The 17,465-nt window shown below is 36.2% G+C and overlaps 1 protein-coding gene across 2 annotated transcripts in view; it reads right to left on the bottom strand.

Moving 5' to 3' along the window:
• The window catches only part of ITPR2 (inositol 1,4,5-trisphosphate receptor type 2), a 562,671-nt gene that overhangs the window by 97,709 nt on the left and 447,497 nt on the right, over nt 1-17,465 (bottom strand). For both annotated transcript variants that reach the window (XM_065940048.1, XM_065940056.1), the window contains 2 exons: nt 10,399-10,574; nt 2,484-2,648 (listed from right to left, as the gene is read on the bottom strand). In XM_065940048.1, coding sequence (XP_065796120.1) covers nt 2,484-2,648; nt 10,399-10,574 — 341 coding nt within the window. The remainder of the gene's footprint in view (nt 1-2,483; nt 2,649-10,398; nt 10,575-17,465) is intronic.

Raw genomic sequence — 17,465 nt, 5'->3', positions numbered from 1 at the left:
GTCAACATTAAGGAAAATTTTATTGTTATATTATAATGTTGAAATTAAACATCAGAAAGTACCTATTTTATTATCAAAGCTGGTTAAAAGCAATAAATTAACAGTTACTTTAAAGAAGGCATAAATAGCAGTATGGAAATGAATAGTATTTTTAACACTGGAATAATTGGATTTGTCTTCTACTATCTGTGGGCAGAGATTAGAATTTCTGAACTGGTTTAAATGATCAATTATCAGTGTCACTCATCCTTTCAGAAACATCAGGGCTTTGTACACTGTTTTTCTAAGTACTGAGGCTTATATGGTTACTTACCAATTTAATTGCAGCTGTGCAAATAATTGCTGTAATGATATTAACTTGTTTGCTCACCTTAAGACACTGATATTTTATGGTGGTCAAACATAAAAACATGTGCTTAACTATTTTGCTATCTGTTTATCTCAGAAGGGAGCTATAACATTTAGAAATAAAGTCCATATTCTTCCATGAAGACAAATTAAGCAATGCTGATTCAGCTTCCAAATTATTGACCTGGCTTATTTAACTTATTTAAACATTTAGTTGACAGAAAGGAGAGTTTTCCTCAGTTGAACAGTGGCTGAAAGAAAAGGTCTGGCAAAATATCCAGTTCATTTCTGGATAGCTTCTGAAAGTTTCTAGTTTTCAGAAGCTGATGGGATGCTTGCTAAAAAGTACATACTTTTGGGCCCCATTCCATATGTATGGAATCAGAAGTTTGAGAAGGCAAAGGTATTGACATTAGACAGATGAATGGTTCCTTCTGTTTATTTCTGAAAATCCAGAGTGTGGTTTTTATTAGGTTAAAGGATGCCTGGGCATTTGTGGACATAACTGAGAGTGCATATTCATATATTTTTAAAATATAAAAATACTTAAAAATACATTGAAATACCATTTTAGCACTACATTCAATAAAATGTCCTTTTAGTACTCTAAACATGAAAATGAAATATACCCTTTTATAATCAACCCAATGAAGACAAATTAGCATCAGTGTTATACAATTTGAGAGATGAAAGATGAGGAAAATGCAAATAGAAAATAAGATTAACACAAATTAAAAGTAATATTACTACTAATAACTCATATAATAATTCAAATATACCTTTATTTTGTCAAAAACCTTCCCTTCAATAATGCAGAGTTACATACATCATTTCACATGTTTTTCATATTATTTCTTTAATGGGTCTTGGTATCACTAGTCTCTCATACTAAACCTATCCATTTTATAAATAGGGAGGCTGAAGCACAAAAAACACTGTCATAAATTTTACATATTACAGTCAGAGGTTCTGGGTATTACCTATAACCTATTATATATAATACATGATATAATTTGTCTATCAAATATCATTAAATATCATAGGCAGATTTTTTGAAATGGAAGTTTTATGGTGAATCAGAGCAGAAAAGATATTCATTTGCATCCCAGGATCAGGAAAAAAAAATCTACTTTTGATTGCTGAATACTAATCTAACTTAACTGCCTAGAATATAATTTTGTATCCTTATGTTGATAAGGGACAAATCCACTCTTCACTGTGGCTCTTTCGATTGCTTTAGGGTAAATGAAAATGTAGCCTCTTGTTGAATCCTCCTACATGGCTGTTCTGGATAACAGGACGGCAGGAAACTATGGATTTGCCTCTCATGATCAAAGCAAACCAGTCAAGATAATGTTTTTAGATCTTCAGCTTGTTTTTTAGGAATTATTTTACTGGGTAGTGTTCTCCTCTGCACGTCAGCTGTGAGCTAAAGATATAAAGAAATTGCTCTCATGGCGTCATAATGCTAACCTGGTAATGCTCTAAGGTTCAAAACATTATCATATACTTGCATCGACTCCTCTCCTGGCTTATAGTTAGAGAACATATATGCAGGAAGGAAAACTGATAATCAACAAAAACCAAAACCAAAACCAAAGTACAACTTTAGAAGAAATCTGCGAGTCCATCTAATGAACAGATATATGTAAATAAGTTTAACAACAATGCCATGTTAAATCTGAAACTATGACTGTCCTTAAAACAACTCATTGTCTTCTTGCTTTGTCGGCTTTCCCTCTCAGCTTATTTATATGCCATTTTAAAGATATACAAAATATTTGGCATTATAAATAAATACAATGAATTCAGTATCAAGAAAATAAATCCCTTTTCTTGCTCAAGAATCTCTAAGCTAATATGATGTGCTTAAAACCCAAAGCAGCCCGCTACACGAAGCCTGGGTCAAGTGCTGGGTCTCAGAGAGTACATAAAGAATTGCACCACCTATGTAGTATCTCAGAGAAAAAGACTAAAAATAATAGCAATGCATGATTTTCCTAGGCAAGTCTAAAAATAACATAATTTGTCCTCAATGCCAGACTCTGCTTAAAAAAATCAAAGAGAAAAGCATAAGAAGCAGCAGCATTGTGTATGTTTTTCAGCAGTGACCGTCCACATAGAGATGTACTCACCAGGAAGCTATAGAAGAATTCATGGACAAAGAGACCCAGCATGCAAACCAGGACATATGCCACGTGGTAGAGAAAGGCCATATCCAGGATGACCGCTCGGTAGCCTCGGGTGAATGTACCACGATTTCCAACAAAACTCACCAGAAACACTATTTTATTACAAAGCTAAAGGGAGGAAAAGATTTGATTTTATTGTCTTACTCATACTGGTGAAGCTCACAAAAATAGCAGGTCATTGACAAAACCTATTATTCCCAAAGTCTGTGGTTTTCTTTGATGATTTCTCATTTTGTAATTTTTCAACACTGCTTACAAATCTACATGTAAACACCAGACAGACAAACCTTGTATTCTCTGCAATTCCAGGAAAAGGGAGCAAGAGTGATTAAGAGACCCAGCTCTGCAATCAAGACAGACCTGAATTTAAATCTCAGCTTTCCCACTACTATCATCTGATCCAGGCCACGCCACCACAGGCTTTGGATGTTTCTTGTCAAAAATTAGAATAAAGGAATTTCCACCTCAGAGAACTCTTCAAAGAATTAAATAATTCATAACGCATATGAAGTCCTTAGTACAATGACTCTTGAAATATTACTTACTATATCTTCCATATTAACAGTAATACATGCAATGTTTTAATTATACTATAAATGAAACAGAAAAATACATTTTCAGAAAGCAACCAGAGATTTGTCCTGGATTTTTTTATCCTGGATTTTCTCCACTGAATATTATTTTAAACAAGTATGCAATTAAAAATTATTTTTTAATTTACTCTGCATTCATAAAAAATATATTTATCTACCTATATTAAAATAGATATAAAACTTGCATGTATCTTCTAAGCTGTATGTATGTTAATTACTCAGTAAGCATTTTGGAGTGTTTATTATGCTTGGTATCACGTAGAATATTTAATATTTAAATTAAAACTACATTTAAAATTGCCTTCTGTGGCATAATTTTAAATATATAAATTTATACTGAGGTTTTTGGGCAATAACAATGACGCATGCAATGATTTCCAAAGAACATGGCTATCATAAACTTAGTGCCATCTATTTGGTTCTAGAATCACTGCATTATTTATCAATGGAAAGACTAATTTTTCCATTTAGTTATCAAGGAAAGAATTACAGGCTTCAAAATTTCAGTTAGTTCTTCCAAATCATTCCCCGAGTCCTTAAAAATTTTCTAACAGTACCATATTTGTCTTTATGTGTCCAAACCTAACTTCAGGAAAACAGCTTGCTCTTGCAACACTACAGATTTTTCAATGTATATGAAAGAAATTGTCTTATGGAATGATTTGGAATAACATAAGAAGGAGAATAAATAACATTTTGGGCAGAACTAAAATTTGAGAAGTTGAAAAATCTTTCCTTCAACTTTCTGAAGTCCAAATCAATACAGATAAAATGAGAAATGGCTTATCACTGCACCTTGTGAAGATAAGCAAACCAAATCAACAGCATAGCAATTAAAAGCTTCAAACCTTTCCTAAGTTTGCTCCATGTTAATTAAACAATTGACTTTATCAATTTCATCATCTTGCTAACAACTTGAATAGTGTCAAATGAAGTTTTACTTCACTAGTGTTGCATCATCATATCTTGACATTACTATTAAATATAGCTACAGTATTAATGGATGTTTTTATGCTTACTATCCAAGAGCAAGTTTAATTCATTCACCCAAATCGTTAATATGAAACAGAAATAAGAAGTTCAACAAAAATGAAGTTAAAGATTAAAATTATGACTTTTCAGGAGGATGAATGATATGCTGCAGACAAATTATTTATATATTGTGTCTTTAAACTGAGTCATAAAAAGTTAGGCATGAAAACTATGTACACATCCTTTATACTAAGTAAAAGGGATATACTGAATTCAAGTTCTCAAAAAGAGCAATATATTTCACTTCTCAAATGATGCAAAAGCAAGGACACACTTCTGCCTCAAAGGGCCTCTGCCATTTTTGCATGAAAAATAAATATTAGCCTTATTGGTTTCAAGTTAATTTTTCTGAACTTTGACCTAAAGTTTGATGTTGATGGACATGCTCCTGCTCTCTTGATAGAATTGATACTGGTAGTGGCAGCCAGCTATTTCTGCACAGGACAGAAACAAGGAATTTGAGGTCTTTTTAAGTGTTCATACCATGAAGAAATAAGTGCAAATATAAATGATTTGGGTAGGAAAGAACTTGAACACTGGTTTTTCCTGCCCATGACCTTGTACTTTGTGAACTAGTCTTATTGAACATTTTCCATGAAAGCTGGGAATATTCACGGAAACAAAGAAGTTACAAGAACATTCTCCTTTTACATATCATGACTTACTGGACACTAACTGGTCCTTCCTTTGTCAATACCATCATGTGGGCAATCATTGCTTCTATGGCAAGGGTCCATGTGGGCAACAATAAATGGGGAGTGTGGGAACTGGGCAAGGTGGGTTAAAAGGCCATCCTCAGAAAAACAAACATTGTATATTAACACATATATGTGGAATCTAGAAGAATGGTACAGATGATCTTATTTGCAAAACAGAAACACAGACATAGAGAACAAACACATGGACACCAAAGAGGGAAAGGGGGAGTGGGATGAATTGGGAGACTGGGATGACATGTATACACTATTTACACTATGCATAAAATAGATAACTAGTGAGGACATACTATATAGCTCACGAAGCTCGACTCAATCTGCAGTGACCTAAATGGGAAGGAAATCCAAAAAAGAGGGGATATGTGTAAACACCTAGCTGATTCACTTTGCGTACAGCAGAAACTAACAAAACTCTGCAAAGCATCTATACTCCAATAAAAATTAATTTTAAAAAGGCCATCCTCTTCTGAACTGCTGTTGAAAGGACCTTTCAGTCAGCACACAAATACCAATATAAATGATCATAACTATCCCATGTATTTTTTTGTTCTCTGTCTATTCTTCAAAGTTGCCCTTGATATATTGGGTTGACTAAAAAGTTTTGTTTGGGTTTTCCTGTAAGATCTTATGGAAAAACCCAAACAAACATTTTAGCTAACCCAATATTTTTCATTGGAAGGATTGATGCTGAAGCTGAAGCTCCAGTAATTTGGCCACCTGATGTGAAGAGCTGATTCACTGGAAAAGACCCTGACGCTGGGAAAGATTGAGGGCAGGAGGAGAAGGGGGTGATAGAGGATGAGATGGTTGGATGTCATCATCAACTCAATGGACATGAGTCTGAACAAACTCCTGGAGATAGTGAATGACAGGGAAGCCTGGCATGCTGCAGTCCATGGGGTCACAAAGAGTCAGACACAACTTAGTGACTGAATGGCAACAACAATATTTTTAATTAAGAATGGGATAAATTATGTGATGATTGGGAGGAAAAAGTGGTGGGTGGGGGAGAGAAAGAGTAGTAATGTAAACTCTCTGTACAGCCTTTTAAAAGTGGCACATCATCCAAAGATTTATGAATGTCTTCTACAATAGCAAAATTAATGCTCGCTTGTTAATTAATGTACACTAAAATAAGTTCATTAGTTTTAACTAAGTAAATTAACTATACAGTATAGCAATAGTTTCACAGATACATTACATTTAATTGACGTGTCTTTGCAAAACTTTTAACAGCACAGTATAGTGGAAAGACCCTGGCTTAGAAATTGGGCCACTGGGCTCCAGTCTTATCTCTGTCATTAATTACTCTGGTAAATCCTCCTGGTCTCTATAGGATGTATATATACTTATTTCTAAAATGTAATGACTAGAAGGGAAAAAGCCTGAAGGTGCCTCATAGCTCTAGAATTCAAAGTGGTGTTCTTTAAATTTTGCTATTTCATGTGATCCCAGAAATTTCCAGCTGCCTTTATATTATCCTATTTGTTATTTGACTGTGTATTCCTGATGGGTAATTCCATCCCCATCTTACATTGTTCCTATTTATTTCCTAGGAATAAATTATAGTAAAAGAAGGTTGTCTACTGTTTATTGAAAAGCAAAACTAAACTTACCATCTTGAACTATAGTTTAACTATATTACCATATGTTCATCAACCATTAACTTTCTAACTAAAAATGAGATTATTTGATTCAAAAATTTCTATTTCAGTGATGTTACATGGGCAGGATAAGGTTCCCCAGTTGTCAAAGCCTAAGGTAAAATTGTTATGTAGTCAAAATCACCCAAGAAAACTTTTAAATTGTCAACAAAACAGTACAGTAAACAAGGGTGGTATAAACTGTAGTGTCTCTTACTAAATTCAATACATGCTATTAATAGTATTCTCCCAGCACTGGAGTGGTTTTCTGTCTCTGCAACTGAATATCAGAAGTAGGTGCCTCAGTGAGTATAAGAAAAACACAGAGAGAGAGAGAGAGTGTGTGTGTGTGTGTGAGAGAGAGAAACGAAGAGAATAGGAATATTTTGACTCAGAATACATCTTTCACAGATATATATTGTATTATTATTTATTATAAAAATAATCTAAAAAATATGAATAATAAGAATTAATGGGATGGTTAAATAAATTATATAATATCCATGCAACTGGAAATATTATCATTACTAAAATGAAATTTACAAATAAATTTAACAGTATAAAAAAATATTAAGTGATCCCAAATTGTTAAAAAGTGTTTATATTTGCCAAAATAATGTTAATTTCCAGTACCCATAGCTAAGATTGTAATACAGAGGATGGGAAGAAAACTGTATTGGGTTATAAGATAGGCTTTTATAACAGAGAAAAACATTTGAATTTTTTAAGCATCTCAACGACTGAGATTACTAACCCCTGTGACAAGACAAGAGAAGCTATCTGCAAGCTAAATAAAACTTCAATTTTTAGAACCTAGTAGAGATGAAGCATCATGATAAGCAAAAACTGATAATATGAAGTGCTCAGAACACAGATTGAGGCTTTTCCTCCTACTTGATTCCTTTTCCCAAAAAGGAACTTTCTGTATTTGCTTAAAACTGTGAAAGACACTGAGTCAGAACAAAGTTCCTGCGAACCAAAACACAAACACTGTAACCATCACTACAGCAACGTTCTAGAACTAAATCCTACGTCACACAGTAGGTACCTAGTAAACACTGACCTTCATCGCTGTTTTATCGTCACTACTGCTGCTGTTCTTTTTTAAATCTTCACACCAATCTCCTGAACTGATCTTCTCAACAACTCATTTTACTGATGAAAAGAATGAAATTCAGAGGCATGCTATTTGCCAAAGGTCTGAAATTCTGATTCTCACTGTCTTGACTCTCAGGTAGACATTTTTTCCCTGTTTCTGATACTTATAACTTTAGTAATTATAGTTCCACCTGTTATACAATGCAATGTTTTAAGAGCAAATTAAGTTACTAAATATGTTAAAATCAAAGGTACAAACACAACTGATTTATTTTCTTTTTCCCCCTACCTCCCAGGAAATGGTAAACCATAGATAGTTCTGTAATGATCCTGTACGTTAAATGTTAAGATAAATGATATTCACTAAAACATTTCTATTAAACTGTATAATATCAAAACTATAGATAAAAACTCTATCAATATTTATCATATCAAAATTACAATTATTCCATTTAATTTGTCCCAAATGAAAACTGATAATTTTTTTTTTCAGTCAACATGCTCTAGATAGGCAGATAATAATGCATTAATTAGGGGTTGTGCAAACAAGAGTTTTATGCTCTGAATGCTTTTAAAGTACCCACAGATTGACAAAGTTAATAAGAAAGTTTTATCTCCAGGTAGATTTCTTCTCATGAAGAAATTAAAGTATAAAACTTGTCAGTCAAACAAATAGCCATTTCTTATGGTGGAACTATTTTCACCAAACTAGGCAGAAGTTATCTTTTTATCCAGTCTCCTGAGGGGGAAAATACTCCCAATGTTTTCGGTTTTCCCAATAGACTTTAAAATGTTATTCCTTATTTCTTTATGTATTCTTGAAGCTTCTGGATGACAAGAACATAAATCCTCTATTGGAGACCCAATCAATATATGCTGTTATTTTGGGTCTAACTCTGTCTAGCTATTATTTCACTGATCAAATTTGAATTTTCTCACTTAGATTAATGTCTTATTGAGAATCAGCTACTAGTTTATGTATACTATTTGCTTCTTCAAATAATAGAGTTCAATAGTCATTGTATTTTTTAAAGAAAAAAATAATAAACTGGAAGTAGTAACAGGCTTAGAAAAAATCAGACAAAGTCATGAAGATTCCTTAACTCACCTGCTGGAAATATTGCAAAATTAGCTTATTTCCAAAGCACAAAAAGTGCAAGTTCAGTTCATGTAAACCATTTTTGAATATTTAAGTGCTAGGTGTTAAGGTAAAGTAAAATGGGGCAAGGAGTGAGGTAGACAGGATTATATCTATGAATGTGACAACCTCTGCCCTCAAGAAACTTACAGAAAAATATATTTGGTACTTTACAGAATTTTTACTGATAAACTCTTTGTATGTATAGTACACTTCACTTTATTCAGGGTGTCCTGTTTCCATAGTGTAGTGGTTATCACGTTCGCCTCACACTTTATTCACAATGATTGAGGGATAATTGGTAATATGGTGACCTGAATGTTCTAGTTTAACATATATAAACATATAAATAGATCTGTCATATCAGTTCAGTTCAGTCACCCTGTCCTGTCTGACTCTTTGCGACCCCATGGACTGCAGCATGCCAGGTCAGACAGATAAGTATATCTGCCATATTTGTATATGTATATATGTATCCACCACATATATATGTATGTATCTGTCATATATATCATGTTCAATTTTTGAAGAATTATAATAGAGATCAGAAACATAGATTTGGCCATACTAGCTCAGCTTTATAATTCTCAAAACCTTGGTTGATTATTTCATTTATAATACATATTTGCCACATTTTTTTATGGTGTGGCACTGTAAATGTGTAAGAATACAAAGATAATCTTTCACTCATTCATCTACTCACTCATTACTTAATTTAGTTAAGAAATATTTGCTGGGTACCAATCATGTTTCAGACTTTGAATGATTACTCATTCTTCTTAAGAACTTATGTAGAAGGGGAGATACCAGATACAGATACACAGATACCAGAATATAGGACCTTATGCCAGAAACCCAGTTAAAAGTGTAGAAAGTACTTAGGTATTCAGTGGACATATTAGCAAGATTTATTTGCCTACAAGGCAACTTCCTCTTTCATTAACCTGGTGATGTATTGTTTCTTAATGTTCCTTTTCATCTGCGACATACAGAAAGTTGTTTAGTCCCTTTAAAATTTTATCACTTGGGCAAAATTACTGCTATGTGTAATAGTAGTCTGGCTTACTTATCCCAAGCTTACCTAGTAAGGTTGTGAAATGTGCTCCCTTGTTCTAATATTTTAAAATTCAGTGAAAAAAACTTAATCTCATCTATGCCTTTCACAAGTTAACAGGTGTTGTTCACATTAAAAAAGCCCAATTTCATATTTTCTCTTATTGCGATCCCTTTCCTTTGGTCATTTTACAAAAGACACTCACTTCTAAAATTCTACTGAATATAATTTAATCTTTCTTGGATGATTTAGAAGTTACTTTAGAATGTTAACAGTGGTTCAGAGTCATTTTTGTCAATAGCTGCCCAAATAGGATGCCAAAGGCATTAAAATTGGATTGGGTTAAATTGACTGCAGAACTGGGTCATGACCCAGATGCTACCATCCTAAAATATACAAAATTTTGACTTGCCAATTTTTCTTTCTCTAAAAAGTCAATGAAGAAGGTACACATTAAACTCAATTTAATTTGGATTTACAATAAATTAGAATTTATTTACAGAGTTAAAGTATAGAGCTACATTTTTATATTTAGTACACTTTTAATTAATCTAAAACAGTACAAAACTAAATAAAGTACTTACATTTGCTGCACCAAGAAGTATTAATGTAGGCCCAAGACCTATTGTATATATTGACCTGAGCATTATTGACACAAGAAATGGCCGAATACCCACAGGCTTGGAGAAGAAAAACAGCATAGATGTGCAGATTGCCACTGCTATCCAGAGGAGAATTGAGAACAACGGTGAAAGAGTACCTGTAAAATGTAGAAGGAGTTTATTTTCACTAAGAACAAAACTGGAACATGTTAAATCATTTGCCACTCTATTTTATATATATGAAACTCCAATACTTTGGCCACCTGATGTGAAGCACTGACTCATTGGAAAAGACCCTGATGCAGGGAAAGATTGAAGGCAGGAGGAGAAGGGGACAACAAAGGATGAGATGGTTGGATGGCATCATCAACGCGATGGATATGAGCTTGAGCAAGCTCCAGGAGTTGGTGATGGACAGGAAAGCCTGGTGTGCTGCAGTCCATGGGGTCACAAAGAATCAGACATGGCTGAGGGACAGAACTGAACCAATTTCATTTAATAGAGCAAGACAAGTTGTAAGACACTGAATTTCAAAGTAACCCACTCTACCTTCAGAAAAGTAAGATCATGGCATCTGGTCCCATCACTTCATGGCAAATAGATGGGGAAACAATGGAAACAGTGACAGACTATTTTTTTGGGCTCCAAAATCACTGCAGATGGTCACTGCAGCCATGAAATTAAAAGACGCTTGCTCCTTGGAAGAAAAGCTATGACCAACCTAGACAGCATATTAAAAAGCAGAGATATTACTTCACCAACAAAGGTCCATCTAGTCAAAGCTGTGGGTTTTCCAGTAGTCATGTATGGATGTGAGAGTTGGACTATAAAGAAAGCTGAGCACTGAAGAACTGATGCTTTTGAACTGTGGTGTTGGAGAAGACTCTTGAGAGTCCCTTGGACGGCAAGGAGATTCAACCAGTCCATCCTAAAGGAAATCAGTCCTGAATATTCACTGGAATGACTGATGCTGAAGCTGAAACTCCAATATTTTGGCCACCTGATGTGAAGAATCGACTCATTGAAAAAGACCTTGATGCTGGGAAAGATTGAAGGAAGGAGGAGAAGGGGATGACAGAGCATGAGATGATTGAATGGCATCACCGACACGATGGACATGAGTTTGGGTAAGCTCCAGGAGTTGGTGATGGACAGGGAGGCCTGGCGTGATGCAGTCCGTGGGTTCACAGAGTTGGACACGGCTGAGTGACTGAACTGAATGCACTTATATTTAGAGGAGATGTCTTTGTACACATTATTCATTATTTCTTGTACTCAGACACTCAGTGCTGTCTGACTCTTCATGATCTTATGGAATGTAGCCCCCTCCCACCCCCAGCTCCTCTGTCCATGGGATTTTCCAGGCAAGAATACTGGAGCAGGTTGCCATTTCTTCCTCCAGGGGATCTTCTGGACCTAGGGATCGAACCACCGTCTCTTAAGTCTCCTGAGTTGGCAGGTGGATTCTTTACCACTAGCACCATCTACATTTCCAGAAAGCTTGTGATGAATCCTAGGCTGCTTAAATACTCACTAGTTAATGCTCCTTATATTAGTTCTGAAACTTGTGTGTCTTTCTTTCCAATGGGAGTCATGCTAGATGCTTTGGACAGGGGTTTCTCATTTTGGGAATCTTAATTCAAAATGCATGATTAATGGCCATCAACTATTCAGCTAAATCAAATGGAATCAGGCACTGAACTCATACCTTGTCCTGTTTTAATATAATCAAGCTTTTATATTATATTAAAGAATTCAGAATGCACACTCTTTAGTTTTTAATGAAACAGACCTAAGCTTTAACTGTTAAAACACACAAGTGCCTTTATGTGTATGAATACATATGTATATGAATACATATGTATATGTATATATTTCTCAACATCTAAAAATAATGTTCAACTATTTACTTTATCAGAAAATAAAAACTCCAAATGTTTCAAAACCAAACTCCATTGCAACAAAAGTTTCTTTAGAAATGGCCCCAGAAGGGGTTTATAAATACATTTCCTTTTTTTAAAAGGACAATTCATTGATGTCTGCACTGACATGTGTATTCAAGGAATCCCCCTCCGAAGGTCAAGTGATGCTATATTTGCAGAAGTAAATTAAGGGGGAACACTCTTGGGCTGATTAGACCTCAAACATGTGTATTCAGGCTGATGAAGTCAGAGGGGAGATGACAAAACAGGGATTTTCCACTAGTTCAGGTAAGTCATTTGGAATCAGGCACTGAACTCATATCTTGTCCTGTTAAATTATTAGCAAGTTCTCATGGTGGCTTAGGGGTAAAGAATCTGCCTGCCAATGCAGGAGACATGGGTTCAATTCCTGATTCAGGAAGACCCCACATGCCTCTGAGCTACTAAGCCCTTGTGCCATAACTCTTGAGTCTGTGCTCTAGAGTCTGGGAGTCCAAGTGCTGCAACGACTGAAGTCTGCGTGCTCTGCAACAACACAAGCCACCACAATGAGAAGCTCTCTCACTGCAGTGAAGAGTAGCCCCTGCTCGCCACAACTAGAGAAAGCCCGTGAGCAGCGATGGAGACCCAGCACAGCCAAAAATAAATAAATAAAGCTTAAAAAGCGTTTTAAAGTTATAGATTCGGAATGTAAAATATCCATTCTTTAATGAAACACACCTAAACGCTCACTGTTAAAACACACAAGTGTATTTATATATATATGTGTGTGTGTGAAAGTAAAAGTGCTAGCTGCTTAGTCGTGTCTGACTCTTTGCAACCCCATGACCCACCAGGCTCCTCTGTCCATGGAATTCTGCAGACAAAAATACTGAAGTGGGTAGCCATTCCCTCCTCTGGGGGATCTTCCTGACCCAGGGATGAAACCCAAGTCTCTTACATCTCCTGCGCTGGCAGGCAGGTTCACCACCAGTGCCACCTGGGAAGCACCGATTACTTGTTGACTATAAACAGAAACATAATCTGTGAGCTCGTTTTGAGTAAGTCAATCCCTAGTTATAAATTCCCCAAGTTGTGGAGCTTCACTCTTAAGTTTAATAAAACTGCCAATATCTTTGCACACTTAACTCTAATCCAGTCACTAGATTCTTCAGTATGATTCATAAGTAATGTCTTGGTGTGACATTCTTATTTTAAAAGTCTCAACTTTGGCACTGCTAATCACACTGTGCATTGTCACTAATGCCTGATAAGCTAATCACAACTTGACCACCCTTTCTCAGACAGTATCTGGCTCGCTGAGATTTTCTCTTGATCCAATAAGAAATTACAACCATGAACTTCAAACTGGATATTTGATCCCTTTGCAGGGAGAACTCAAACAGTGTCTAGCTTAGTACCCTGCACATAGTTTAATGTTAAATATGTATTTGTGAAGAGTAAATAAATTTAAAAGTTACTTAAATGGCCATTTACACTATTGTCAATTGACAACAATTTGTAATTATATTTTGTAAGAATGATCACATTGGTTTTTAGCTGAAGATTTGATCTTCAGCTAGAAAAATAAACTGAAATCCTCTGACAAACTTTAGAAGACAGTAGACTGTCAAAGCCATTTTTTTATCCATTAAGGGTGGAAAGAGGGGACTGTCTTCTTGATATTTGTATTACTTTTCTATAATGATCATGTATTACTTTATAATAGAAAAAAATTTAAGAATTCACTCTATATATTTTAAAATATTAGAGTATAACACTTGTCCTTAATAAAAGAAAATTCAAATAGAAACACTGGAGACTTCAATTCTACTCTCCTATCTACTTCACACTGACTTGTTTCAAGTTTATTTATAGCAGGGGTTCCCAAACCCTGGGCCACAAACCAGTACTGAGCAAGTGAAACTTCATCTATATTTACAGTCACTCTCCATAGCTCATATCCCATGGTCTAGGGAAAAATTGTCTTCTATGAAACTGGTCCCTGGTGCCAAAAAGGTTGTGTGTGCATGCTAAGTCGCTTCAGTCATGTCCAACTCTTTGCAACCCCAAGGACTGTAGCCCACTAGGTTCCTCTGTCCATGGGATTCTGCAGGTAGGAATACTGGAGTGGGTTGCCTTGCCTTCCTCCAGGGGACCTTCCCAACTTGGGAATCAAACTATTTCTCCTGCATTGCAGGAAGATTTCTTACCCCTGAGGCACCAGGGAAGTCAAAAAGGTTGGGTACCGCTAACTGATAAAACATGCTGCATCTTACTCCCCTCCCTCCACTCCTCTGCCTCGAGCGGAGACTTGTAAGAGTTTCCCAATCTGGCTAACACAAATTAGATAAATCTATGGGTGTTCTTTACTACTGTGTCTCACTCCTTTCTTCATCCTTTAACTAGACTATAAGCTCCTTGAGGACCAGGTCAGTTCTCCCAGTGTTTGTATCTCTAGGGTTGATCACGGTGTCTGGCATCCAGCCACACTCTATCAGTGGTTGTTATTAAGGTGAATGAATTAAAATCACCTTGAAGATTTATTTCCTTTAACACAAAGCACCTGAGGGAAAAAGAATGACATCCCAAATCTGAACACAGTATTTTTATAAATCACATGCTAAATGGATGTAAGAAGGCACAATTCTCTGCTAACCCCTCTGCCTTTGCCAAACTGGGCAGGGATGGTTGGCATGGAAATGCTCAACTTCTGAGTGGACACCTCGGAGATTCCCTAGCATCGATAGCTGTGGCTTCAGCCACAAACAGCATGACCTCATTCCCTAACTTTGGCACGTTTCATTTTTAGAGAAGCACATGTTAAGCATATAAACTAATCAACCAAACAAGGAAACCCACACCAAAATCTACAGCCACACCAATAGGCCCTGGATTCTTGAAGAAATTCAAAGAAAGCTCTGCAAAGCCTGACTACGGAAGGAGATTATTGGCAGTAGGGGTTGGGAGGGTGGACGTCTTACAAGCTGGTACTCTGAGAATCACCTTCCACTAAGTATCTTCCTTTTATTATCGTATGCTACTACTCTGGTTGAAGGCAGACACTGTTCTCTCAGTTAATATTATAACGTAAGCATGAACCAGGTATCTGGACATAAGTGATTCCCACAAGCTCACTGTGTGTTCAGGCTGGAAAATACCCTTGGTGACAGCATACACAGCCCAGTCCCCCTGCTGCCAGCCTCTCTGTCCTCACCTAACACATTAGCCAAAGTGACTCCGGAGCAGCTTGTATTAGGATCTAGGGTTGGAAAAGATGGCCCATTTGGACCACAGGTTTTTTTTTCTGGCTCAGGATTCACCAGGTGATTTTGTGATCAACTTCTACCCAGAATACAGGAACCTCAGAGCTGGATGGAATCCTCATATTTACTTATTTTTTCTTTTTTAAGTTTTTATTTTATAACTCTTTCTGACTAATGTTACAGTTGCAAATATAATACAAAATTCTCATTGACTCTTTACCTGGCTTCCCCAAATATCGACACCTTACATAATCACACAACAATGATCAATGTCTGGAAATTAATATGATATATGACATTAATAGAGTTGGACCACAAAGAAGGCTGAGCACCACAGAACTGATGCTTTCAAATTGTGGTGCTGGAGAAGACTGTTGAGAGTCCCTGGACTGCAAGGAGATCAAACTAGTCAATCCTAAAGGAAATCAACCCTGAATATTCGTTGGAAGGCCTGATGCTGAAGCTGAAGCACCAATACTTTGGCCACTTGATGTGAAGAGCTGACTCACTGGAGAAGACTCTGACGTTGGAAAAGATTGAAGGCAACAGGAGAAGGGGACAGCAGAAGATGAGACGGTTGGACCATCACTGACTCTATGGACATGAATTTGAATAAACTCCAGGAGATGGTAGAGGACAGAGGAGCCTGGCGTGCTGCAGTCCCTGGAGTCACAAAGAGTGGGACACTTAGTGACTGAATAACAAACACTTTAATCTAAACACCTTTATTCAAAGTTCAAGAACTGCCAAAATCATGTCTTTTTTTCTGAACCAGGATCACACATTGCATTTAGCTGTCATGTCTCTTAGTCTCTTTTAATTCCTCAGTACTTCTTTGACTTCACAAGCTTCAAGAGTACTGGACAATTATTTTGTAGAATATTTCTCATTCTGGATTTGTCTGAAATTTCCTCACTTTATGCATTTTTGTCAAAAGATGCCGTATCCTTGTCAGCGCATCATGTCAAGAGGCACCTGATGTTGCTGTGTCCCTTCACTGGTGACATTAACACTGGTCACATAATTAAAGTGATTTCTCCACTTTAAAGTCACTCTCTTTCATAATAAGTATATTATGGGGAAATACTTTGACTATATCAATATCCTGTTTCTCATTATACTTTCTCATCTAACACATCTCTATTAATTTCAGCATCCACTGATGATTATTACTGTTATATGGAATTTGCCAAACAGCAACATTCTATTTCTATTACTCCTTCTACACTGATTAACAGGAATGCTATTGTAAGGAAGAGCTTTCTCCTCTACCAATATGGATTCCCGGATTCTTATTTTATTCTGAGGGTTATTATGTATTACTGTAACTATTTTTATCTCAAAATTTCCACAGACTTGGCCACTGGGAGACCTTTCAAGTTGTATCCTGTGTTGTTTGACACATTCCCATCATTTTTGGTAGCACTTTTTTGGAAGGAATCTTAATGATCAACTAATTCATCTCTAAATTGTCTCAAAGCGTCCCAGCCAAGGAGTCATCCAGCCTATGCTTGACAAAATCCAGCGTTAGAGACGTGCATATCCAGCACAGATTTACCTTCTCCAGCCAGTTCTGATGGCCAAGTATAGTAATCAGTCTTAACTTTGCTTTCTCAGCCTTCCCAGCTATGCATAGTATGTAACAGAAGGTTAGAGGCTCAGCTAATCCTGATCAAAACTGTAACCTTATTCATGGAGCTATAATGAAATAACCCATCTAGAACTGTAAGCAGATTACCCAAATATAACCTTGGGATTCCTTACTGCCAAAATGGCAGCACATGCTTTCCCTTCCCCTTAGTGCCTTACCCACACCCAGACCTTAGAGTGAGCCTCCACCTCGGTTACTGCTGTTAGCCTCTATTCGGTGCTATCTGAAGAG

The sequence above is a fragment of the Muntiacus reevesi genome, chromosome 1 (assembly GCF_963930625.1).
Source record: "Muntiacus reevesi chromosome 1, mMunRee1.1, whole genome shotgun sequence".
Lineage (NCBI taxonomy): Eukaryota > Metazoa > Chordata > Mammalia > Artiodactyla > Cervidae > Muntiacus > Muntiacus reevesi.
The sequence above is the reverse complement of the archived record's forward strand: the minus strand, read 5'-3'. Positions and strand labels throughout refer to the sequence as shown.